The following is a 26,157-nucleotide window of genomic DNA, read 5'->3' as shown; positions in this document are numbered from 1 at the left end:
TTATTAAGTGGCTGTCATAGTAATGATGGAAAGTGTAGATTAGAAAGAAGATGGTAAACTACAATGAGAGAAGATAAAGAACAATTCCAATACAGGACCTCTTGGTTCTTCCGTTTATAATCTGTAGAATGTTAAAATCCTATTTCTTCTCAGGTATGAAAATGACTTATTTCTTCCTACCCCCATTTTCATGATATAGTACAAAATCAACCTATTTTTGACAGTTTTTATTCTACAGGGTGTCTCAAAAGTCTCCATACAAAGGAAAATTTTGTAAATGTATATTTTGCTACAATTTCCCATTTTCCCTATGTATGACGAGTTTTGGGACACCCTGTATTTCACTACCTTATCAATTACATTACTTTAGCACCAGCCTGTTCTTTAAACTTTCTGTCTAAATTCCGAACAGAGGAAAGGATTTTTATTTTGTACCTGCTGGAACATTTCCTTTTAAATATTCCTGAACAGAATAGTTGATCGTTGAAGCTGTGCTTCAGAATTTGCCAACTTCTTTTGAGCTTGTTCTGAGTTAATTGACTTTCAGCTGAGTACACTGCTACTACGGAATTTTGAGAGCTGTAGAAACCCTCAGAGCATGGCTTTCCAACTAAAAAGGTCAACTTTAACAGATATTTTCTGGCATTTTACTCGTGAGTGTCATTTGATTTGTCAGGTCTATACAGTGGCTTAATTAGCATGTTTTACTCCTTCAGGTATTTGTTTTTGTTCTTTAAAGTTTTGGAATGTCACTATTTTGACACCAGTGGATGCCCCTTTTTATTGATGGTGGCAAATGTAATCAAATGTTTTTGAAGGGCTTTAAGCCACAGAGCAGCATTGGCAGCTCTTCTAACTATTGTGAAAAACAGGTCTTTAGTTAAAACTATTTTGGGGGGATGTAACTACTCAGTAATCTCTTATACCATACATCATCTTTAGCTAATACAGCGGTGGTCATTCTCTATTGTTCTAAATTAGACAAAGATTCCCATGTCCTACCTTGTACCTTCTTCAAGGAAAAAAGCAAGATGGAAGTCTCTAAGTTGTGTTTATAAGAGTCCCTTATATATGAAATGGACTCGAATGTGGTGGTAATAGGATTTACCCCACCCCCCTATATATGCACTCCAGTTTTTATTTACTTAATTTGGGATCAAGTCCTTCAGATTAATATTGAAAACAAAATGCCTATTGCCTCTCCCTCTGCTAGGGGGTGGCCTAATGAAAACTAGTTTTAGAGGTTTTAGCCTAGAAAGAATATTGTTACATTTGGGTTCAAATCCCAGCCCAGCCACTTAACTTGTGTTGTGGCCTTACACGAGCTATTTGACTCTGATCTTCAGTTTTCCATAAAGTACCTAGCATGCAGAGGCTCTCTCTGTCTTTCCTATCCTCTTCTTACCAGTTAATATTATTCAGTTGCATAACAGTTGCAGATTTTTTTTGGGGGGGGGGCGGTAAACCGGTTTTTGACAAATATCTTCAAGTAGATGTATTGTCCTAGAATTCTTACAGTTTCTTAAGATGCGGGAAGAATACAAAGCTCGTTTTCTATCCTTTGCTTTCTAGGTGGTTTGACCAATATAATTGGTTTTCGAGGGGTGGAACAAAGTAGGAACAGGAAGGAATTGGGAACCCAGAAAGATGATTAATGATATTACACCAGCCTTTATGAACTAGAGCACTGGAGTATGGAGTTACTGCTCTATGTGGTATTGTGTGAATGTTATTCAGAATGAATTAGCCTGACTTAAAATATGAAGGTACTCTCAGCTGAGCTTCCCCAATGGACTATTATTGGCCTGGAAGGTCAGCAAGTTGTTAAATTGAGCCATGAAGTATTGCTTAGATAAAAACTAACTGTGGTTTATTTTTTACTTTTATTGACATCTCCTTCCTTAAGATGAACATCCCTTTAATATAAATTGCAAATACTATTACTAAATATTCTCACTTCATCAGATGAGATGTTCAAGTAGAGAAATACAGAGACCTGTGTTTTTGGCTGTTAAGAAGCCTAGTATTCCTGCAGTGTTAGCAGATCAGAGGACTTAGAAAAATTGCTATCCTTTTGTTTTCTTCTCTGTTGAAATATTCATTGAAAACAGTTAAAGCATCGCTTCATTCAGTCATCACAGATTTTACAGATTTCAGTTTGTATGTGTGGGGAGGGTGATTTCCATGAGGGCATGGTTAACTTAGCAGATGCAATTTTACATCTTGTTTTCCCTTTTTTGTTAAATCCTTATGCATATTGTGAATTAGAATTTATTTTTAGCTCTTAATGAGTTCTTTTCTCATCATTGTACTTTTTGTTGGAACTCTGTTTTGTACATAATGCTTTGATTTTGAAGGGAGAGTGTATATGGCTTACAAGTCCTGTATCCACCTCCCCCCCCTGCTTCCAGCTCAATTAAAATTTGCATTTCTTGGTGAAGGATGATAGACTTGATTATTTATTACCTTGTAGAGTAGATGCGGTGATGCCCTTGACTCTTCACAACCTGTTTGACCTTTGGACTTGATCCTGAGACAGTGAAATCTTCCTTTTAGAGTAAGGCTTAAGGAAGGCATAGCTGCGTGTAATCAGTCAAACCAGGATCACTGCTTATTTTCAAGGTCACTGGAGCCTGAGGGAACAGCTTTATTTCCTCACATTTTGATGCTTTAAATCTAGTCTTAAGGAGTCACTGGTCATTAACACAGTGGCCTCCAAGGTACTGTCTTCTGTATCCTCCTTCCTTACCCTGGCACTAGTCCATGAGAGCTTTTTTCAGATCACTGAAGTGGATTGTGGTTTGCTCTTAGTCTACTTTCAAATACATCTAAATAGGTTATGATGTATCAAATCAATAGACATCTCTTCATATATAAAATAAAGGAGCTCTCCTAAATGATTTCTCAAGTCTTTTCTCTAAAATTCTGTGCCTTTTTTCTTTTATGAACCTGAGTACTAGGTTAGCTATTAAACACAGCGCCAAGTGATTTTGCCATGTATAGTGCAGACAGCGTATTACCTTCTCAAGCAGAATGATTTTGAGATCTAATATCTTTAAGTCTTAAGATACTAAACGAGGTTTGTTTTTAGACTCTTATATTCTCAGTATTTCTGGGCCTTTTTTCCAGAGGTAAGTCCCTTTATTCATGTTACAGTAGGCTTAAAATACAGAATTGGTGATACTGATTTGTTGTGTTTTATATCAATACATTTATTTTATAAGTGCTGAAAATCAGGAACCTTTGCAAGAAGGCATGATAAAATTCAGTTATATTTGCAGTTCTAGAGTAGTCAAAAGTGGACCTGATGTGTTATTTAAAGGCAGAACGTGGAATTTTCTGGGGTTAGTTAGCTTCCTTACTCTATCTGAGATTTCAGTTTTCTGAATGTTTGTAGAAAACAATATATTTGGACATAAGCATCAGTGTGTCTAATATTCTTTTCTGGCTTCTAGAGCTGGAAAACAGACTTTTTTTAAAAGAGTTCTTCCCCTCCTTTTTTTTTTGAGGGGTGCGATACTGTAAATGGACCTGTTAGTTTAGTGTATACAGCCATGAAGTAACTTTGGGTAGTTGACAGTAGGCACCAAAGAATGAATGAGGCTTGGATACTCTACAGGTTATAATGTAAGCAGGTCTCAGACCAGATCTTGTCACACATATGGACATCTAGCTAGCAGGCCTAAAGTGACTGATCACACTGTTCTGAAAGCATGGTAAAGTCTCAATTCTTTTTTAGATGATTTGAATACACTTTACATGAAATGTTCACTTGAGGCTGACAACATACCAAAGATGGGATTCTGTGCCCTTGCTTTGCATCATGCAAAAAGGAATCCCTTTAAACAAAGACTGGACCATTTAATATTTGGAGGTTCTATCCGTAAGGGTAGAACCGCCTTGGATTAAGCCACTTTAGATTCTTACATCCTGTTTGTACAAGGGTCCGTGGTGTCACTAAACTAATTTCGCTCATCTATATATCTTGAATGTCTTTAATTTTACCAATAAGACTCCATTTCTAACACTCATTATACTAATTAACACATGAATAGCTATAGACCCAAAACCTGTTTTGATATTCCTTATGCAAATTAGCAGAGAATTGGTTGTTGATTTAGATATGAATAGTAGGTAGGCTTTATAGTCACTTTTGGATTTTGGCCCTTACTTGTATAATATTATGCCAGTTAACCAGTCCTGGACCGTGCATTAATGATAGCATGTTAGATAACTATGCCTAGAATTAAAGCTTATACTGCTGGTACACACCTAACATCACACTGATTCATACCAAATTTTAAAAATACTTTATTGTGGAAAAATATAACATAAAACTTAGAGATTGAACCATTTTAAGTGTACCATTCAGTGACATTAAGCACATTCACAGTGTTGTGCAACCGTCACCATTATTTATTTCCAGAACCTTTTCATCCTCTCAAATAGAAACTTTGCACCCATTAAAGTTTAATGGGTGTAAAGTTCCTGCCCCCAGCCATTGGTAACCATTATACTTTGTCTCTGAATTTGCCTGTTCTAAGTAACTCATATAAGTAAAATCATACAACATTTGATAAAACAAAGTATTTAGAAATTAATTATTTCAGAGATACTAGTTATTTTTCCCCTAGGGCTGTAGAATCTTCCATATATTTTATTTTCCTTCGTCTCCATATGGCTTTAGGGACCAATCCCTCCCCCTGAAATAAATGGCTGCTTTATCGCCAAACTTACTTCTTACCACTTTCCCTGTAAAAAGGAATACCCAATTAAAATACCGAATTTGTGCAATAGTTTATCAGATTGCTGACTACTTGTAGGGACTCCATCTTGCCCCTTTGCAGTTGTCCAGCCTGGATCAGGCTTGTTTTATTTTTAAAGTTGGCTCCAGTCTCTATCACTGAGCATCTAATGGCAGCCCCTCTGGAGGAAGAGGCAGTGGTGTGTGCAGTAGATTCAGAAAGAAAACCCCAAGTACTTTTGTTCCACAGTGGTGTCTTCTGCCTTCACACTTTACTACTTCCTCTTCTCCCAGAGGATCCAGGGATGAACATCTGTGTCTTGGGACACAGGTCACAGTGAAGAGCATCCCCGGACTTCCTTCTCTCTACCTCACATCACCCCTTCCTCTGCTGAGCACCTGATGAAAATCTTGACAGAAAGCCATTCCTCAGTGGAAAGAGTCAAAGAGGGAAAAGCAGAAATTCCCTTCTGCAGTTTTAGTTTTTCTGTTGTTTCTCCTTTTTCCCTAGCACTCCTTCCATCCACCCCTTGAAGAAAACCCCCACCAAAATAGTGATCAACCAGCCAACCCACCAAACCCACAAAGCAGAGCCATTTCTTTTGTTTTGTTTTCATTTTTTTTTTTTTTAGACCCCTGGAACAATTATTGTAGTTAAAGAAAACTTAAGTATCTTCCTGAAGGAACCCTGGGAGACAGATGCTGATGTATGTTGAATTTAGAGGCAGGTGGTCTGTGGCCTATTTCTGCCTTTGCATTATTTCAGATTGTGTTACTGAGTAGAGCAGTCTTCCTTTTAAATTTTAGGTCTTATATCTTGGCTTCCTTCCTTCTCTGTTAGCATCAGCCAAATGCCTGCTGGCTGCAGGAACATCATTCCACACTTAGTGACTGTATTTATTTTCAAATGTTGGCTATTGACAACTGAAAAGCGATTCCATGTGTTGAGTCTTCACAGAAAGCCTCCCCCTGGGTTCTACGAGTTTAAAATAATGAAAAAGGGTAACACTATTCATGGCTAAGGTTTTTATTCAAGCTTCACATGGATTTTTCTTTTCTCCACTGCCTACTTTGCCCCTATATTTGTGAAGGAGCTTCCAAAAGCCTCTTTATAGGATGAGGAAGGTCTTCTACCTCTGGAGCTATGAGGTCTTGTGTGGTATTAGTAGAGAACATGACCCAAACTTAACCAGTTGTTTGGCAGCCTTTGTCTTAAGATTTTTGGTTGTGGTGGAGAATATCAGCCAGTGTTGGGTTCTTGATTTCAGGTGGTGACTGTGTTGGAGAGAGCCTGAAATATAGTAGTTCCCCCATATCTGAGGTTTTGCTTTCGTGATGGATCTTGGTCAACCATGGTCCGAAAATATCAAATGGGAAATTCCAGAAATAATTCATAAGTTTTAAATTGTGCACCCTTCTGAGTAGTGTGATGAAATCCTTGCCTTCCCATCCAGGGTGAGAATCATACCTTTGTCCAGCATATCCATGCTGTAGATGCTGTTAGTCGCTTAGGAGCCATCTTGGTTAACAGACCGAAAAATAGTATGTGTAGGGTTTGGTACCACCCACGGTTTCAGGCATCACCTGGGGGTCCTGGAACATAATCCTCAAGGATAAGCGGGGAATACTGTACTCTGCTAACGTAACTTCCTGTGTTGGCACCTCATGGCTAGGGTGAGGTGGTGGTGGAGGGAGTTGGTCAGACTATGGAGGGGGATGCACAATGTTCTAAACTGGTGCTTGTTTTGCTTTTTGAGCTAGGATGTAGAAGTAGTATGGTCTGGTCCTCTAATGATTTGTCGATTACTCCATTTGATGGTTAATATTTGCTTAATCATTTATTTGAACAGAAATGAGAGGCTTTTTCCCCCCGTTTATATGGAAAGATTTCTACAGACCTTTGTGATCCAAGAGAAAATTTTCTCACTTTTTGCTTTCATTAGGACCCTTCCATATTGGGGAATTCCCTTTCCTAGTATATAGCAGGGGGCAGGCTAATTCCAGAAGCCAGTGGGGCAGGTCCTCCCTGTCCCTGCCTTAGTATAGGCAAAGTGCCAGTAAGGGACCCAAGTAAAGTTAATTAGGCATTGTCTTCCAGGACCTATGCTCTTAAGGAGGTGATGGGAGGATGAGATGGTGATGGCGACTCACCGGTATGTTCTGAGGTGGTGGTTTACTTCCTTTTTCTGAACTTCCTGGATCCTGGTTCCCAGCCCCTCTTCATTCTGGTAAATCCTCTATGCCTCTTCCAATAAATTCCTTTCTGCTAGTTACCTAGAGTCAATTTGTAATACTTAGAATTTAGAACTCCAGTGAAAAAATTTTTATGTAATTCATATTTCTCTATCAATGTTTACTTTTCAGCATACCCAAAAGTAAGCTCATTAATTTTTGTTGATCTCACTTTGACCTATAAGAGGATAACTTCTGTAATTGCTTACAAACCCCTGTTTTGAACTTGCCAGGGCCATTGGTAAAGGAGTTTGTGCCTGTTTTGAGAGGCATGTATATATTGTAATTTATAAATAAAATCACTTGTCGGTATCTTTCAAACAGTAGACTTATATTTGCTTCATATTGTTGGGGGAAACCAAAATTTTGATATAATTATGCAAAGATAGGAATAGGTGCGATGAAGATACTGATATTCCCTGTCAAGTCACCTCTTGTGACTTCCCCTCTCTTTTGGTTATGTTTCCTGGTCACTACTTTGCTGGTCAGGTGTGAATAATAGTAACCTAAAGAATGGCTGAGAATGACAGGCAGCAGTAGCGTTCTCTGTGATCACGCAGCAGGTCCTTCTGGGTGTTTCATCTCTAGCTTTTAATCTTCAGAGGTCAGTCATGTTTCGTGACTTTGGTTCCTTTTAGTAGCTGTGATGAGAGCCATGTATTTTGTGGAAAAAGACTTGCCTGTGAATGACCTTTATTTATCCCTCCTGCCTATTTAGTGGTCATTTAATTAACTTTGATATCCAGCCATGTGGGAGCATAGGTATGCTTAGAGGCTTCAGATTTGTGTGTCCCATGGGGTCAGTGCTATACATCGTCATTATCGATTTTTTGGATGGTATACAGTTCTCTTTGAAGAGATTAAAGTCTAGTTTTATCTTTATTTATTGTATGTTTATTCCTAACAAGTCACTGATATAGAATCGTAAGTGTAATTGTTAAAAAAAAAAAAAAAAAATCCAGTCCATTTTGTTTTACTCCACAACCTGTTAAGATATTTGTATAAGCTTAAAGGATCAGAATGGGATATCTGTTCAGGTAGCTGTAAGTGAAAACATGGTGGTAGGTGGGGCAGGGAGATAACCTGGTTAGGAAATCACCAGGTTTTAGAAGATGATAAGGGAAATATTTGCATGAGACGTTAATTAGGCTATAGATAGTACATTCAGAAGACAAACTTCTTTTGGGGATTATAAAAATCTGTAGCTCCTGGTCATTTGATTTGTATATTTCTTTAGAAATTTTGCTTCACTGAAAAAAAAAAATCCTAAATGAAAATGATGGAAAATGCAAATGAGGGAACAAGTTAGTTTTGGAGGGATTAATGGGATCAAGGGTTTGGGGGCAGCAATCAAGACTGGGAAGTGATTAGGTCTTAGTGATAAGATTTAAAATTTGACTAAGGACAATCATTTGATAAAGTTTGATAACTGAGATAGTTACGCTGTGATTAACCTTTAGGTTTTTGTTTCTGGAAATTCGGCCCAAAGTCTCAAGAACTGCTAAGAAAGAGAAGAAATTCTGGCTTTAATTTCCATGTTGTAAAAGTGGAGGGAGTAACATTAAGATGGATAAGTAGCATAGAACATTTAATTGAATCTTTTAAATATGTTTAACATAATCTTTCATATTCTGGAGGCTTAAGAAAAATAAGTCCCTCTCCTTTTCTTTAAAACAATACTGCTTAGAAGCAATCACTTTATGTGATTAACTTAACTAATCTGAGGTATCTGGAGTTTTTATAAATACACAAGTCACAACTGTGGATATGAGAGCTTTTTAAACACTGAAAGTTCTATGTCCTTTAGTGTTAGTATTAGATGTAATTGTTTTTTTGGTGGGGCGAGGTTAAAGAACCCAAAAACAGTATAGTAGGCTTTTGTGTTAAGATTCATTTCAATGCATATCTGTTTTCTTGCTGGAAAATATTCTTGCTTGAGGAAAATAAGTTTAGTAATCTAAGTGTAAATAGAAGACCTTAATCATGTTGGTGTCAGTTAGGGGAACTAGACTCATAGGTTGTATTCTGTTTGGGATGAGGGACAATGATTGTCCTTAGTCAAATAGGCTTGACTAGTAAGTGATCTGGCAACATACATAAGATATTTCAAGTTTTTCCCGAAATAAAGGAAATTAGTTTATAATATATAACTCTTTGGTCCCTTTCTTCATTGCAAATAGCAAGGAAGAAGTCAGCAACACAATAGGCAAACTCCTTGACACTAAAGGCTACTGCATATTGGAATGAGCTGAAAGACCTAGTATTTAGTGAAATCTTCATTCCTTTGAGTGGTGGGTGTACTCGTAATTGAATACCTAATGTTTTGTGTAGCATTCTACACCATAGGAAGCTATTTAAGAAGACTGATTATAACACATAGGTGAGGTGTGAATTTATCTGTGACTTACTTGACAAAGTTAAGCACGGTGGAATTCAAGTAGTGAGCATTAGAAAGCACTGTTAGCCCCGTTTTTCCCACAGGTAAGGTAATCCTTGAACAGATCTAGGTCTCAAGGTCATAAGGCCAGTTAGTTAGCAGGAGGCCTTAAAAAGAAAAGGCCCCTTTTTCTTTAGGGAATGCCTTGTGGTAACAAGATGGATTCTTCTGATCCACTTGTCTTTGCCCTAATCTTGAAATGTGTTTGCAAAGTAGCCATGTAATGTGGCCCAAATAGCTGAGAAGCTCTGTGTATAGAAGTTACTTCCCACATCAGATGGTCCTTCATAATGTTTAATCTGGTGCCATAACAACACAGCGCCTTCCCCAAGCCTCAGATATGTGAATAAGTAAATCTAGTAACTTCAGTAACAGCAGATGAAAGAGAGAGCATCATAAGTAAAGTTTTAAGATGAATTGAAATTGAGGTGTTTTTGAATCAGATCCTTTTTACCTTCCTCCACCCTGCTATAGACTCATGGCTACTTAAGATGATAATATGGTAATAAGTTAAAAAGATTATTTTTGTGTTTAGGCTCTTCCTGATTTCGTGGGAAATATGTATCCAGAATTAGCAATGGTCAGGTGTGTTAAGGTGCTGAGCATATGATTTAAATATTTCATTTTTAACATACCTTTCAGTCGGTGGTAAAAGACAAGCCTCTGTGCTTCTCTAGTTCGGAGCGATGGGTTTTTACTATAATGTGGATGTGGATGGTGCCACATTACTTTTGTGTCCTAATGAGTGATTGTCTAGGCAAAAATCTTTGAAGCATTTGCTTCTTCATGAACGTGTCTGTGAATTTTAAATTTGGATAATTACAATAGCTAATCTTTTCAACTTTTAAATGAAGTGATTTGAGAAGAAATGCTTCTGTGTGATATGAATGTAGCAATTGTAGGAGCTGCACCATTTTGTATTTCTCTTTAGAAGCCATCTGTTAATTGGTGGGCAGCTTGCCCTGCGGTCTCAGAGTGGTTTGCTGTAACAAGCTGTCCCTTAGCAAAAACAAATTGGATATTTATTTCTGTCAGGATACCTCTCTGACTTAATTTGTAGCCGTGATTCCCAGATGACCCATAGCCTTTACAACTTTAACCATGCACAGCTTTGCTTCCTCTGTGGATTGTGTTCCATTGGGATTCTTTCCCCTTTACTGCTTCAGGGAGAGCTTTCTTGAGGTCTTTGAAGCCGTGTCTGCAGTACTTAAATAAGTTATACTCTGCGTTTATACCCTGACTTGCCCAAACACCACTCGTCTGTTTGCGGATTTCTCCTAAGTATCAAAATCAGTGCTTTTGTGTGACTGTTCTTAAATTTAGGGGAAGGAAAAAAAAATGTTGCTCATACCCCCTGACAGACTCTTGCTCTGTCACCCTGGCTAGAGTGCAGTGCATCATAGCACACAGCAACCTCAAACCTCTGGACTTGAGCGATCCTCATGCCTCAGCCTCCTGTGTAGCTGAGACTATAGTTGTATGCCACCACGCCCAGCTAATTTTTCTATTTTTTGTAGAGACAGGGTCTCATTCTTACTCAGGCCAGTCTTGAACTCCTGGCCTCAAGCAGTCCTCCCACCTCGGCCTCCCAAAATGCTAATATTACAGGTGTGAGGCAAGGCGCCAGGCTCCTCATACCTTCTTGAAAATGTAACTGCTTTTCTTCATTAAGTATAAACTAAGCAAAATGTCCTGTACGAAGAGAAGAAAAATCACGTTATTTATATCTAATCTTTGTGTCAATTGGGGACAATGGATGTCCTTTGCAAATTTACTTCCTTTGTCTTTGCTAAAAATATCACTGATTTAATTCTGCTCTTTCTTTTTGAAATAAAATGAACTAAAGTGGACAGTTTCCAGGTGGAAGCCTTGTACATATCACTTGATAGCAGACACTTCATGAAAAATACAGATGTGGTGAAATCAATATGTTTTTACTTTATTGAAACTTTTTTCTGATCATGTGATGCTACCCATCCCTTCTTAATGACCCAGTCTTCTTCCCTCTCTCTCTTTTTCAGCTTGGTGTCACCTATTATATGTGAAGGACTTAGGTATTTCTGTGCCTTCAGAAGGCACGTGTAAGCTTGCTATTGCCGCACAGAATGTGGTTTGTTAACATTAGTGGTGGTTTCCATTTATGGTAGTTATTTTATTAACACTTTCTGTTCATTCATAATAGCTTAACAAAAGGATTCAGGTATACATTTTTATAGTTATATAAAGGAGGTCTTAAATCATAAGTCTTCCCTGGGCAGTAATCTTAGGTTTGGCTTTTTGGTGATTGGGGTTATCCATACCTGTTAGATACATAGTGAAAGAATATTTGCAAGGCTGCTGGGTATTAACCTATGGCTCAAAAGGTTCCTTGCCCTCTTGTTACTCTTATGAAGGTAAAAAGTCATCATGCCAAGGAAGTAGATCCTCCTGTGGTTTGAAGGGTTACCTTAGTTTTCAATCCTGGTCCTTACTCTGGAAAGCCTGCTGAAGGATAGGGTACCCGACCTAAAAGTTCACTTTTGGGAGAAGGGGGCTTGTGTTAATTGGTCATGCTCATTCTAAGCCAAGTTGACAGAGGCTCAGGAGCAAAAAGTTTTGTGTGCCTTGGAATAGAAGATCTGGGCTGGGGTTTATTGAGATGAGAGGTTAGCCCTTTAAGATCAGGGCAGTTTGTAGGGACCTGTGAAAGAAGCTATGGGTTTTTGTCCTCTAATCTTTGGTGTTTGTTTGTTTGTTTTTTTTTTAAGTTCTTCTTGATGCAGATCTCCTCAATGATTGTTCCAGGCCAACAAGGTTACTGTCCCCAGGTCTCTCTTGTATCTATCTCCTTCCTCATTGCACCTCACTGCTGGGTGCATCCTGCAGTTTGACAGCTATAAACTTTCTCTCCTGCTCTCAGGGTGGAAAGTGGGCTTCCTTACCTCTACCAAGACCACTTTATTTCTTAGCGTGCCTTTGGCCTGACCATCTCCTTTGTACTTATCCACAAATTCGCTCTTCTCCATGTGCCTGTTTCCTTAATTTCTCTGCCAAGAAGCGCCTGAATTTCATCTCCTCTGTTTTGACACACTAAAGATTTCTCTTTTTCGTGTTGGTCCTGGTTAAACATGAAGCCCCAGTGAATAACCTTATGTGTTTCATATTCCTTAGGTGCCTGCATCTCCCTTGTTTACTGTGGGGCTTGAAATTTTGGGGCATCTTAGAGGGCAGAGACCATGTGGTATTGATCCCACCTCCTTTTCTACAGCTATGAAACTATACTATGCTTATGAAAGCATTTTAATGCAATCTGCTGAGGAGAGAAGTGTCTTGTGTGGGAGACAGTTTTGGCAGTAGCAAACATGTTTGGCTTTAGCCATAAGAATTGCTTTCTGAGTTTCTAGAAAAGGAGTATGTAAATCAAGGCCCATTTTAAATGAATCTTTTTATAATGCAGATATCTCTCATCTATCTGTTTTGTAATGATGGATTTGTTTTGAGGACTTAAGTGGTTTGTGCATCTGCAGAATGCCCTTCCTTTTCTTTCAAGTTTTTTCTTTTTTTTTTTTTAAATGCGTAGTCTCTTGGATTAAGAAAGAACTGTGAGGTTCCAGTCAATTGATTTCAGGATAAAGAACAAGAAAAAAATTGTAGGTATAGTTGGATATTATAAATATTCTGGTTGGAAAGTTGTAAACTGTGGACGCACAGGATTCTGCCTCAGAGTAATCTCCACATTTGGCCAAAGGCAATGACGTGTACACGGGAAAGACTGAGTTTGGGAAGGTCATTTCCTGGCTTTGAAACCCAACTGCCATTTTCAAGCTAGCTGTGTGCCTTTGAGCAAGTTAATTAGACTCTCTGAATGTCCAGTTGTATCTGTAAAATGAGTATAGTTGTGTCTACATGGAACTTTATTGTGAGAATTAAATATGATGTATGTAATTTAAGGATCGTAAGTTGCTTGATAGTTTAGTTAGGCAGCGGTACTGTTTGCTTCCAAGCAGGTAGATATAAGCATTTATGGGGCAGTGGGGGAAAGGACTATACCCCACAAAACCTTACCTTTTCTAACTGGAAGGTTTGGACTGGTGAACCTGTAACTTTTGGGTGAGAAAGATTTTTTTCAAAAGTGTTCAATAAGAAAACTTATCTCTAACAATTTTTTTTATCATATGGATCTCATGGGATTTGTGTAGTCTAATATTTCCCATGGGCAGCTCTCCATAGTGGTTTGCGAGACTCTTTGACATAATTTCAAAAAGGGCACCGAGCTAATTATAGTGCTTGGGCCTTTAATTTTTTTTTCTTGCAATATCCAGATAAAAATGATCTTTTAGAGAAAAACACATTAAGAAACTGTTCTCCTTCTTGATGGACTGCTTACTGGTTTCTTTGTGTGTGCGTGCTCGCATGTGTGCGTAAGTAAGCAAGAGTGTGTGCAGAGATTGACACCAGCTGGTAGCACAAGCAACAGCAGATGCCCTTTTTACTACCGCAGTTGTTAACTGGTTTCCCTCTTTACCACAATACTATTTTGAGGAATATAATTCCTTTTGCCCTCATCCCGAATGATATTTACTTGAACAACTTCATTGCCTTTTAAGTGAGCACAAGATAAAGCAGATAACATAAGTCATGAGACCCTATGGGGCAGGGAGAGGATCTGTATGCAGTTACTTAAAATTAACAAAGATACGAGCCTACTGCAGCAGACCCAGACCTTTAAGTGAAAGCAGATTGTGTGTTAGCTCATAGTTGTTGATGTCCTAAATTTTTTTGAACCGTCAAGTCTGACTTTCTGGCTACCTGACTTTTTTTTGGCATTTGCTGTCATCCTGGTGGCATCTGCAGTGTTTGAAGGTAGAACTGCTGAACTTTATTTTAGATAATAGGTATATTAGTAAGTAATGAAAACTGGCTTTTGTTTTCATTGTGGTGCTACACTGTCTCACTTTCTTTCAAGTTAGAGAACCTGCTCCAAGTTATAAGTCTTGTCCTAAGATGTATATACTAGAGGAATTAGTTTGTTTTCCCACTTCAGATAAAGATAATTTTTCCGTATCTTCCTGGTCTTGGATGCAAGGCATCTTAGTACCTGGTGTAGTATTTGATGAGAATTTAGAGGATTTAATATGCTGTTTCTGTTCTCAGTAGCCTAAGACTAAATTGTGTGGGAGTTCTTAATGTTGTCTGAAAATGTGATGTATTTAAGAACCCACAGTTTTGCCAATTTAAGCAGGGGTCATGCTGCATTGCCAGCAGACTCATAATTACTGAGACGGGGACTATAGGAAAATAGAGCTCTACCAGTTGCATAATCAGGGGACAGATATGACCATTAAAATTAACTTGAAAATGCCCTAGTGTGGAGGACATTAAGTGCTCCCTCTAGAATTAGGCTGCTTGGGTAATATTTACCAAATGACCACCATTTACGACTTTGATTTCAGCAGAAAAGTTACAATTTAAACTCTTCTGTATTATCTCCATGTATTTGTGAAGTCCTGAAAATCATTTAGAAGCATTGGGGCCTTTCAGTCTCAGGCCAGCTTTATTAGCATTTGGGTGGAAGATGAGTCGAGTGAGCCATCTGTTTTCTGTATTATGTGAGTGTTTAGGTTGAATTCTCTATCTTTGTGATAATCCCTGGTAATGTCCTTTGGGAAGCTGGTAAAAATGCTCCAAGCTTTCAGGGAGGCTGCCTTGGGCTGTAGTAGTACCATCTCACCAGTCCTCCACCTCACAATTTGATCTTACTCATTAGAGGGCAGCAAGGAGGACCTGTTTAATTTGACCCGAGTTAGTTGAGTGTTTAAATGAAAGGACCTGCAGCATCTGGCATGCTGCATTTGAGGAGACTCAGGCTAAGTCAGGAATTAAAATTTGGAGGAAAATGTGACTAGAGAGGATTGCATCCCTCTAAGATTATCTCCAACCTTCTCCCTGCTGTGCAGTCCCGGAATGGGTTTGCTGTATATCAGTTCTGAGATATTAAGAAAGCTCCTTTGTAAAGTCTGGTTCATGTTGCTTTGGTGCCAGAGTTGCAGTGCACAGCCTGTCTGAACAGACACACATAAGGAGTGCCCAAGAACAGAAAGTCCATCTGAAGAAATACAGCACATTTGCAACCTTATTATGTGTTTGGGGGAGGAGGAGAGAATGATGTTACAATGAGGGAATGGGGTCTTTAAAAACAAAAAACTTTGTTCCCTTGTAATAAAAACTCATTTTCCCAAATCAAATTATTTGCACTTTTTTTGATTGTTAAGGTATGCAGTTTTACACAGGAGCTATGCTTGAAGACAGCAAATCTTTTCTATTTTTTAAAAAATATTGCATTATTAAGTCTCAGGTTACAAGAGTCTTGCTTAAGAGAGAGAACCATAGTGACCTGTTTCTGCTAACTGTGGGATTTAAAAAAGATTCATGCTGCTTTTATTCTCTTATTTCATAAAACATTACTACAGCTCTAAATGAAATAATAGATACACGTCAATCAGTGTAGTCACCTTTTATTGTTGATTCAACTACCAGGTTTTTACAGAATTCACTCTGCATTTTATTTGACTTGCACATGAATAGTCTCGGCAGACTTAATTATATTAGTGAAAAAGTACTTTCAACAAAATTATATGCTGACATCCCATAATTCATACTTACAGATTTGTGAAACAGATTTATGTAAATCTATCAAATTACTCTAGATGACATTTTTTAAAATTGAGATTTCATTTTAATGGTATTTGTGGAAATTTTTCTTACGAAAATTTTTACATGAACTATCTAAAAAAAATATAACTCATGTGACTCCCTTATGAAGACTGAATATGGTAACATTTGAGCATCGTGTCTCTACATGTTCAGTAATCCATCTGGTACGATGTAGGAATATGGGGGAGCATGTTTATAAGGGCAGCTCTCTCCTAAACCATAATAAGCTCCTGGAAGGCAGATGCTACACTTCCTTCATTTGTTCATTGCTCATTCATTCATTTATTCACGGAACATTTAGTTAATAATCCGTGCTAGTCTTTGTCAGGAACCAGGTTTGGCTTGCCCTTGCTCAGAAATCTGGTTAGTGGGGACATCCAAATGGACTCAATCCCATGCGTAGTAAGATAAAGGTATAATAGGCCGTGGGAGGACTAGGGAGGAGCATTGAACAGTGTGCATTGGTGATGGGGCGAGTTGTGACAGGAAATGGTCCCAGAGAAAGTCTCAAAGGATGAGTGGGAGTTGGCTAGTTGGAGAGGTGTGATTCAGGCACAGGGAACTGGATGTACGTTTTTGGGTGCGTATGTAGGCGTAGTGGAAGCTGAGCTAAAGTGGAAGTAAGCAAGATGCCGATGGTAACCTTGAAAACCAGAGCATGGTCACATTTGTCTTCAGGAGATCACCTGGACAGCACGATAGTGGATGGTGGCTGGTTTTGGAGTTCACAGGTGTATGGGGAAGGGGTGTCTGAGGAGGACAGTGTAGCAATACTGAGAGTCAGAGTAAGAGAGAACCGAATGCGGAGGAAGAGGGGCAGATTTAGCTGATAGAACTGGCAGAACGTGATGCCTGTGTGGTAGAACTTGAGCTGGAATAAGTCTACATATACATCTTCGCTGTTGGACTCTGAGCTCCTTCATTCAAGCCTTGATTCAAATGTTACCTTCAGGATGAGGCCAGCTCTGACTGCTCTATTTAAACAGAAGCCTTGCCGTCCACTCCCCACTCTCATCCCTTGCTTTTTTTCCTCCTTGGCTCTGTTTTCTTCTAATATGCTGTAGAATTTGTCTGTCTCCTCCTGTCAGAATGTAAGCTTTATAAGGAAGACCTTTTTCTCTCTTTGGTATCCTCAGGGCCTAGCAAAAAGTAGGCTTTCCATAATCGAGGAATGTTTAATGTAGTTGAGAACTATGTACGATGACTCTTGTTTGTTTTTCAGTATAAAATTTTATTTTCCCAACTTTATGTTGAGAAAGGGTCTCATTTAACATTGGTTGAATAAAATTAGATTAATGTACCAGGTTTATAATCAAGAATTATGGCGGTCTGTTACCTTTACCTTTAAACCTGAGGGGGCGATTTGGTTTTCTGAGCCTTGGTAGTAATTGGGAATAGAAAAGACTAAATAAAATGACCTTTGAATGAAACAGGTCCAGAAGATTGTGTATTTTTAATTAAAATATGCAATTAAAATTTTAATTAAAGTAGGCTATTAAAAGCAATGTAGGTGGCAAGGGAATGGCTGATGCTTTGAATTACGCACAGTTTGGGATAAATTGGCATTTACCGTGTTTCCCACAGTAGCACTTTGCCACTAAACGGGTTCTCTTCCAATTTCCTCTCCCTGCTCTGACCCTGGAGCAGCTCTCGATGGTCTTTGGTCCCATTCAGAGGCCTGTGGAGTGTGTCGGCTCCGTGCTATATAGATCACTTGACCATGGTTCTGAGCAGCCTGTTTATAACTGTTCTCCTTGTGTCAGTAGCATAAGTGATTTTTGTATATCTTGTGAAGAAGGGATCCTTTTCTGTGGCATATATGTTAGATTTAAAAAGGAGAGTGCAAAACAAAAGGCATTCACATACATCGGTGTAGCACAGAATATGTGTGCTGAAGTGCGGCATTGACCTGGAGTTTTCAGTACCTGTGGGAAGGTCATAGGTTGTATGACTCTTCAGATAGCTGCTTCTGTAGTGAAGATGTAGAAGCCCTGTCTTGGATGTGAAGACCAAGACTTGGATTAATGGTTTTCAAAATTCTTAAGAGTATATGACCACAGGTAGCCTGTGAGGATAGCTGGGGACAAGTGATGTTTACCCTGTTCTTGATGTTCAGTTACCAGGGGGGCATTTTTTGGCTTCTAAAGATAGAATTTGTTTATCTTAAAGACTTTTTTTTTTTTGAAGAGCTTTACCTTTGTCACTTTAGTCAGAATTCTGTTTTAATCGTGTTGGTTTCCATAATGGTTATACTTGGAATTTAAATGCAGAGCTTTATAAAATTTTTAAAGAAGTGATTCTTGGTTTTGGGATTATCAATATGCGCATTCTAAATTGAGAGTGACTTGAAAAATAGATTTGGATGATATGGATAAATGATGCTTGGTTTCCAAGTCTTCCCTGGTGGCTCATGACTGTTAGTAACTGATGAATACAGGAGTGGGAAAAGTGGATCCAGGCTAGGTATTTTTTCTTAATGTTTGACTCACAACTGCTTTTATTTTTTAAAAATCTGCACTCATTTATAATAACCAGAAATATGCACTATATAAATAAGGTGCAATTTATGTTGTCATAGGAATAACAGCATAGAAATTCATGTATAGTAAAATTGATATTTGTACAAAAAGTACAGAAATTTGAGATAGTGGCAACCAAGAAGCAATTTTTTTGTGGTAAAACTCGGTCTGAAAATGCCTGGTTACGTTATACTTCAGGCGTATTGACAGTGGTCTGGGCTCAGGTATAAACTAGTCGTGGATTGAGTAGAGAGGAGCACAGCATTTGAGAGTCCTGGGTTCAAGGCCTGACTTCACTGCTTCCTACCTGCCTTTTTGATTTGTAGAAGCTGATTGACCTTGCCAAGCTTCAGTTATCATTTCTACCTTGTAGGAGAAGAATCTGAATACTGAACATGATCACTGTGAAGCTACAATTAAACAGTAAAATACCATGTAGATGAAAGGTGAGAAGGGGGATTCTTGCCTATCTTGGTATCATCTGTGATACTTTTATTAATATATATCTTAAGCATCCAATAAATATTTGCTGACTTAACTCATTTTACAATGAAAATCTGTGAAGTTCCTAACTCCCTTGTGTTACAATGCCAACATTTTAATACATCTCTTAATACAATGGCTGGTTTAGGAATTCAGCCTTTTAGTAGCAGATACCCCCTTTCATATATTTTACTGAGGATAATAATACAGTTTTGCTTACCTCAAACACATTCTAATTGATTGATGGCACTCTTCCTAATAATGCCATTAGGCAGATTGGAAATGTTTTGCAAGGAGGAGAGGTCATTTGGGGATACATATTGTCTGATTATATAATCAATTTACAGGTAGTAGAAATTTGACTCATTATCATAGCTAGCCCTGATTGCTCGAGGGAGTCAGGTCAAAGACCCATTCAACAGATGGGCCCGGTGATGGTGATGTTGATAATACCTTTGAGTAAATAAATAACATCATTAAGCTTTTTATTCATTCATGTAGCATGTTGAGTGTCTACAACATGCTAGGAATATAGTTCGGAGGCCAGCATGGGAGACAGCTAAGCAGGAGCTAGGCAGGGCAGGCTTTTCACTGTACCCAGTGATCAACCTCAGTGAGCACTGCTGTGCCTGAGTCTGACCTCAGGTGGCCAATAAACTGTTTGAAGTGATGGATAACTTGAAGATTTTAGAAAAAAGACATCTATATATCTTAACAATGCAACTGTAAAAAGGCCATCTTCCCTGCAGAGTCAGTTCACATGCCCAGACCATCAGCACTTGGCCCGGTACAGGGTTCCCAGAAGCCCTGTTGTAGTCCAGGATTGCTGCCATTGAAATAGTGATTTCTTAACCTACTGGTTGTATGTTAGAGTCACCAAGATTTTAAAAAGCTGGTACCAGTGCTTCATAACAGACCAATATCAGAGGTTGAGGTGAGAGGATCGCTTGAGCCTAGGAGTTTCAACTCCAGCAGTCTAGCTCAGGCAACATAGGGAGAAGACCTGTTTCTAAAATTAAAAAAAAAAACAAAAAAAAAAACTTGCACCTAAACCCAAGAATCACTGTTTTTGTAGCACTGGTTTAAACAGAGGTGCAAACAGCAGGTGGATCTCATCGCCTTTGGGGAGCTGTGGCTGTGCGCCTCAAAGTGAATTTGGAGGTCCTTCATTCCTCGTGGCTAGTGCCTGCTGGGACCAGAGCCCGTGGCCACCTAGTCCCCCAGTCAGCCCCACGCTGGTGCCCCCACGCAGTTGCTGTATTTGACCGGACAAGCCAGGTCACTGGGCAGGTGCAGCATAGATTTGCCAGCAAACTCGGTCTCCCTGCCCCCTCCCGCTTTGCGCAGACCGGGACATGGGCGCCCGGCACCGCGCCCGGGCCCACTCGATCCAGATCATGAAGGTGGAGGAGATCGCGGCCAGCAAGTGCCGGCGGCCGGCGGTCAAGCAGTTCCACGACTCCAACCAAGATCAAGTTCCCGCTGCCCCATCGGGTCCTGCGTCGTCAGCACAAGCCGCGCTTCACCACCAAGAGGCCCAATACCTTCTTCTAGGTGCGGGGCCTCCCCGGGGCTGCTCAAATAAACTTGAGAACGTGAAAGAAAAAAAAAATAGACTCTTTGGGAGTGGGATTTTTCGTCTTCTAAAGTTTTCTGGATGATTCCAGTGTGCAGCTAAGGTTGAGAATGTGCTGTGGTTAGAAGCTGCTAAAATGCAGGTGGGAGGATAGCGCCAGTAGAAAGAGTTGGACGCTATGCTGATACAATTGATAATTTGATTTATTTTGTCATACGTCAGCAGTGTGACAAAACTGCACAATATGATGTTCGGTTTGCCCTTTTCTTTTTCCATTATATTTGCAGCATCTTCCTGATCTAACTTTAAATGAATACGCATAACAACATGTAGTAGACATGCTATTTTACCTCACATTATCTTTTGACTAGGACCGTCCACTTTCTTTATTAATGAGCATTATCATTGTTGTCTCGGCCACCTAGTTGGGTAGGAATTGTTATCCTCATTTTAGAGATAAAGAGGCTGCTATTCAGAGGTTAAGTAGCTTCTTCAAAGTCACATAGCTGGTAAATGTCAGAGCAGGTTTGAAAGTCATGTTTCTGTCTCCAAAGCCCATATTCTTTCCGTCAGAAGCTGTTTCCTTGAGCAGATTTTATGTTCAGCCAATTTGAATCCTGCTCAGTGACAACAGAAATGCAACATATTTTCGTAAGAGGGCACAGTGCATTCAGTAGACACAGGATAAATGTTTGCTGAATTAATGAAGCTGGATGCTTGAAGATACAGTAGTTTCACATGTAGACTTTTTTTTTTTTTTTTTAATAGAACTGTGAGTAAAATAAGACCTGTGAATTGTAGTGTGAGGGAAACAAAATGAGCTCAATTAGTTTTGAGTTCTCCCCTCCTAGGAAGGGGAGAATTACTCCTAGGAAATTTACTCCTAGGAAGAAGTAAATTTTGGTAAGAGGGCATCTGTTAACAATGACTATTCCAAATTCTGATTGTGATCCCCATAATAAAATTACAGGTTTTCCTATTGGGTACTGTCTTTAGCCTTCTCTCTAAGTTTGTGTACTAATAAGGAACGACACTAAGAAAACGAGAGCAACTGTCCTGAATACCCATATTCATAGCCACTTGGACCTAAGGTGCCCCATTGAGAACAAATCCTTCACTTGCCTCTGAAATCGATGCAACAATGGTATTTAATAAAAGCATTTGGATCTTTATTGGGCATCTTCCAGGAAATCATCAGTTTGTTTTGACTTTTAGTTGACTAAATTTTCTTAAGCCCATTTTGGTCACCTATATGTTTCTCACCTTTTCAAACAGAGAAACTTTTCCTTAGTTGAAAAACTGAATCCTTTGGGATTGACTTTGCTTACGTGGGCATTCCACTGATTCCAAGTGCTTGATACTTCCCATTTTCTGAGAGTTGCATCACTGAGCCACGGGTGAGAGGGCTCTGATGATGGGGAGAAAGCAGCAGCTACAGAGACTTACTTTGAAGCAACTCTTACTCCAAACATTTTTATTATTTTGTGATTTCTGTTTATGCTCTTTTTCTTCCTTTCCCACATGTTCTCGTGGGCTTGGATGTCATCACTGTAAATCTTTGTGTTCCTATTTTCCTGTATTTCTTATCTAGATCATAAACCCCCCTTTAGAACGTTTGAATTTATTTGAAGAAACTGTCCTCTTAAATAAATGTGTGTGTCTGTATATACATGCATAAATACATGGTTTGTCACCGTTTTAGATTCTAAAATAATTGTACTTGGTAAAGGCTGTAAATGTGTCAGGATACAATTTACAGAGCACCGACAGATTCTCGGTTGATGTTTGCCGTCTTCCCATTTTATGGCTAAGGAAATGGAAGCTGAAAAGTTCTTGCCCGTTAAACCCTCTGGATAGCTCAGCTGAGATTTGTACCCACAGTTTCTGAAGCTGAGTGTTGTCTTGCTGCTGGCACACTCTGGCTCAGGCAAGGCATGTATGATGGAACACTTTGGAGATGTGTGTGGTTTTTTTTTTTTAAACAGCATTGCTTGCTGAGTTCTAACTGATGTTTAAACTTGCAAATGTAGTAGACAGGAGACAAAAAAAGACTACATGTATATTTCTAGAAGAATTAATGAAGAGTTCTTTTTACTATTGAGAAAATATGCTGGTGTTAATGATAAGACCATATGCCAAAATGAAAGTTGATCTCCGTTAGTGGTGAATAACTAATATATGCCTTTTCCCCCTTCCTTTTCATTAGGGCAGAGCTTGGGATATGGCTTTGTGAACTACATTGACCCCAAGGATGCAGAGAAAGCTATCAACACTCTGAATGGATTGAGACTTCAAACCAAAACAATAAAAGTATGTTTAAACATTTGTTATATCTGCTTGTAGAACAGAAGTTTAAAAAATTAAGGTTTAAAGCTCTTTCCTTTCTTCATTTTGGGCCTGTATAAACACTTCTCTGGGAGGTGTAGTGGAATTTTTTGGTGTCGTTGTGTGATGAGGGACAGTGTTTATTCATGAGTACTGTAAGTGATCGCTCATGTATTAACGAAGGGGTAGAGCGGCAACTTTCTTAGATAACTACTTTACGAAGCTCACTGAATTAAATCTCCTTTCCTTATAGAAAATTAGTTGCCCCATAACTTTAGACTTGTTCTTCTATAAAGGGCCAGGTTGTAAATATGGTAGACTTCTCAGAGCCAATACAGTCTGTCACAACTTCTCAACTCTGCTTTTCTAGCATGAAAGCAGCCATAGCCACTACATAAACGAATGGATGTGGCTCTGAGCCAATAAAACTTTATTTATGGGTACTGAAACTTGAATTTCATGTAATGTTCATGTGCTACAAAATATTCTTTTTATTTTTTCCCAATTAAAAAATGTAAAAACCATTTTTAGCTTATGAATCATACAAAAAAAGGTGGCAGGCTGGATTTGGTGCTTCGACTCTGTTCTAACAGATTCAGCTTACTTTGAGGAGACTGATGAGAGAAGAACGTCAGGTTATTTTTCCTGTTATATTTTTCTTTTCAAGACATACGGTAAATCTTGTGGATACTTTTCTGCTTTTGTGAATTTTTGAAATTCTTACATAGATTCTCTCTGGATAAGAAGCTAATCCAATTCACAGCATAGATTTCTTTTCCTTTAGAAAATACAAGGGATGTTGCCTGTAGCAAATTCTTAGTACCTGTACCATCAGTTTACTTGCTCCTGCCCAGTGCAGACATTGCCGGTCAGTCGTGGCACTCCTTCTCCCTGAGTCTAAATGTGGCTCCCAAATATTTTTCAAAATAATGTTCCAGACAACCTCTATCAATTGACTCAAGTTGGAACCTATTTTCCACCCTTGATTTAAGAAGCCAGCTCAGACTATAGCCTGAAGTGGTAAGGGGAAGTTAGTCAAGGCTGACTGTGGCATCTGTCTTCCTTAGACTTGTCTAGAAGATTTCTGCTCATTTTTTTCAGGTATCTGGAAATGCAGTGTCACCTTGTGCTTTAAAGTTGCTTCTTTTAGAATTGTCAGTTAAGGTAATTCATTAATCCTGGGTAGTTTTGACATATCATTCTTTATATTTATTGGCCTAAACGAAAGGTGCCTACCAGCTCTGTCTTATCTAAGGAAACTGTGTGTGGTAACTCCCAAATACACTTGGACATGAGATGTCCAAGAATACTAGATGTTTCTTGATCAAGAAAATGTCCTATGAAAGATTCACCCTTCAATCAGAAAATGAACTAGTTACTATGTTATCAAAAATTGAGGGAAAAAATTAGATTTCTAATACAGACTAAAGTTTGTTTTGACATTTTTTCAACTGGACTGCTTTTTCTAATTTTCATACTTCTCTGTATGCTTTTTGTGTTAGAGATTAATCTTTTACCAGTACTATTAGGTAATAATTAAGTGCTCTTAAAAAACAGATATCCAATATCCAGTTACCTTCAGACTGTTTGGTGTGTTCTATGCTACTGCGGAGTTTTGCAGGCTTTCTCTTCCCCAGCTTATATTGATTTCCAGGATTGCTGCTATTTTTTGTCTTAGTGCTGAGGTCCTGAGTTGTGGTTGAGAGAAATGGAATAGGTAGTTTGGGATGGCTCACCCCAGGAAATATCCTTTTCTCTGTTCCAGAAATAACCTACTCTTACTTCGTTCTAGTGGGTCAGTTCTTTTGCTATACACCCTGACTGCACTAAGATCCAGAAAAAGGCAGAAGTGCAGGGGAAAGAAAGCACCATAGGAGAAATGCACATGGCCTTTGAGGAGGCCATTGGTGACAGCTGCTTCCTCACTGTCCATCATCCAGCCTTCTTGCTTCAGGGCCCAGCTGCTTGGGCTGAATACATGGAAGAAAGGACAGTAATGCCTTGTGGCTTTTGTGCTGTGACATCTGCTACTTCTCTTCTGATTTTCTGAAATGCGGGTGAGGGTGATGGGTAAGCAGCAGGCTACTTCTTTCCCCGCCCCCATTTGGTTCCTGCAAAAATATCAGATAACAGCTGGTATCCTCAATTTGGCCCAGATTCTCTGAGAGGCAAAGCAGACCCTTTTCCAAAAGTATATAGCACCACTTTTGCCTGTTTGTTCTTTCTGTGTTTACTTATTTTCAATTAGACAGGTTTTGTGCTCTTACATAATATCTTGGGCCTGATTTTTCTAGTATTCACAGTTTTAAATACCTTTTGGAAGCTGTATTTAAGCCTTTCTATTTTCTGGGACACTGTTCCACAAATTAGTCTCTTTTTTCCCTCCTCCAGTCCATCCTCATGATGGCTGTCAGGCTAATCTTACAAAGCACCACTTTCCTCATGTTACTTCTCACTCAGAATTCTATCGTGTTTCTCTGCTGTTTTACCATATCATCTGGCTGAGCTTTGGAGGAGTGACGCCAGTGCTATTGCTCTTCTCCCCTGTAGTCAGACTGGCTCTTCACTTGCAAGCTGATCTAATTCCCAGCCTCTGTGCATATGCTCTTGGAGTTCTCACTTCCTGGTGTCCCTTTGCCACTCATTTTTAGTTTACTTGTGGCCATGTCATCTTTTGGAGCCCATCTGAAGTCCTTTCAGCAGCTGCCTTGCCAGGTTAGTTCTTCCAACTTGTGTTGGGCTTCCCTTTCTTTGAAGTCTGTATTCTTTACCCATGAAGAATCACGGAAGTTTGGGGATCAAAGGGACTTATATGTAATTTAGGATTAAGCACTGCTCTCTGCCCCCAATCAGAGTAGAGACCTTCGTGGTCATACAGTTTAGCCAAGACCTGGCAGTCGAAGACAGAGGTATGACTCAAATTCTTACCTTCTGATAACTTAAATCAAAACTCTTGCCATGACACTGTGCTTTGCCTTAAAAAGGTACAGGATTTTAGTATAGTATATACTTTATATGCAAGTACACAAGTGTCTGTATTCTCCTTGAGTTTAGGTTTCTGTTTTGTCTTCCAAGCCACCTAGCATTTGGTATGTTTTTGGTAAAATTCCTGGTCGTTGGGATATTGAAACAGTGAATCAAGTGGTGT

General features: G+C 39.0%; 1 protein-coding gene across 5 annotated transcripts in view; it reads left to right on the top strand.

Moving 5' to 3' along the window:
- Positions 1–26,157, top strand: part of ELAVL2 (ELAV like neuron-specific RNA binding protein 2) — a 131,393-nt gene that overhangs the window by 70,089 nt on the left and 35,147 nt on the right. For all 5 annotated transcript variants that reach the window (XM_012646347.1, XM_012646356.1, XM_012646363.1 and 2 more), the window contains one exon: positions 22,891–22,994. In XM_012646347.1, the coding sequence (XP_012501801.1) occupies positions 22,891–22,994 (104 nt within the window). The remainder of the gene's footprint in view (positions 1–22,890; positions 22,995–26,157) is intronic.

This window comes from Propithecus coquereli, unplaced genomic scaffold (genome assembly GCF_000956105.1).
Source record: "Propithecus coquereli isolate 6110/MARCELLA unplaced genomic scaffold, Pcoq_1.0 Scaffold106, whole genome shotgun sequence".
Lineage (NCBI taxonomy): Eukaryota > Metazoa > Chordata > Mammalia > Primates > Indriidae > Propithecus > Propithecus coquereli.
This window is presented reverse-complemented; position numbering and strand designations above follow the sequence as displayed.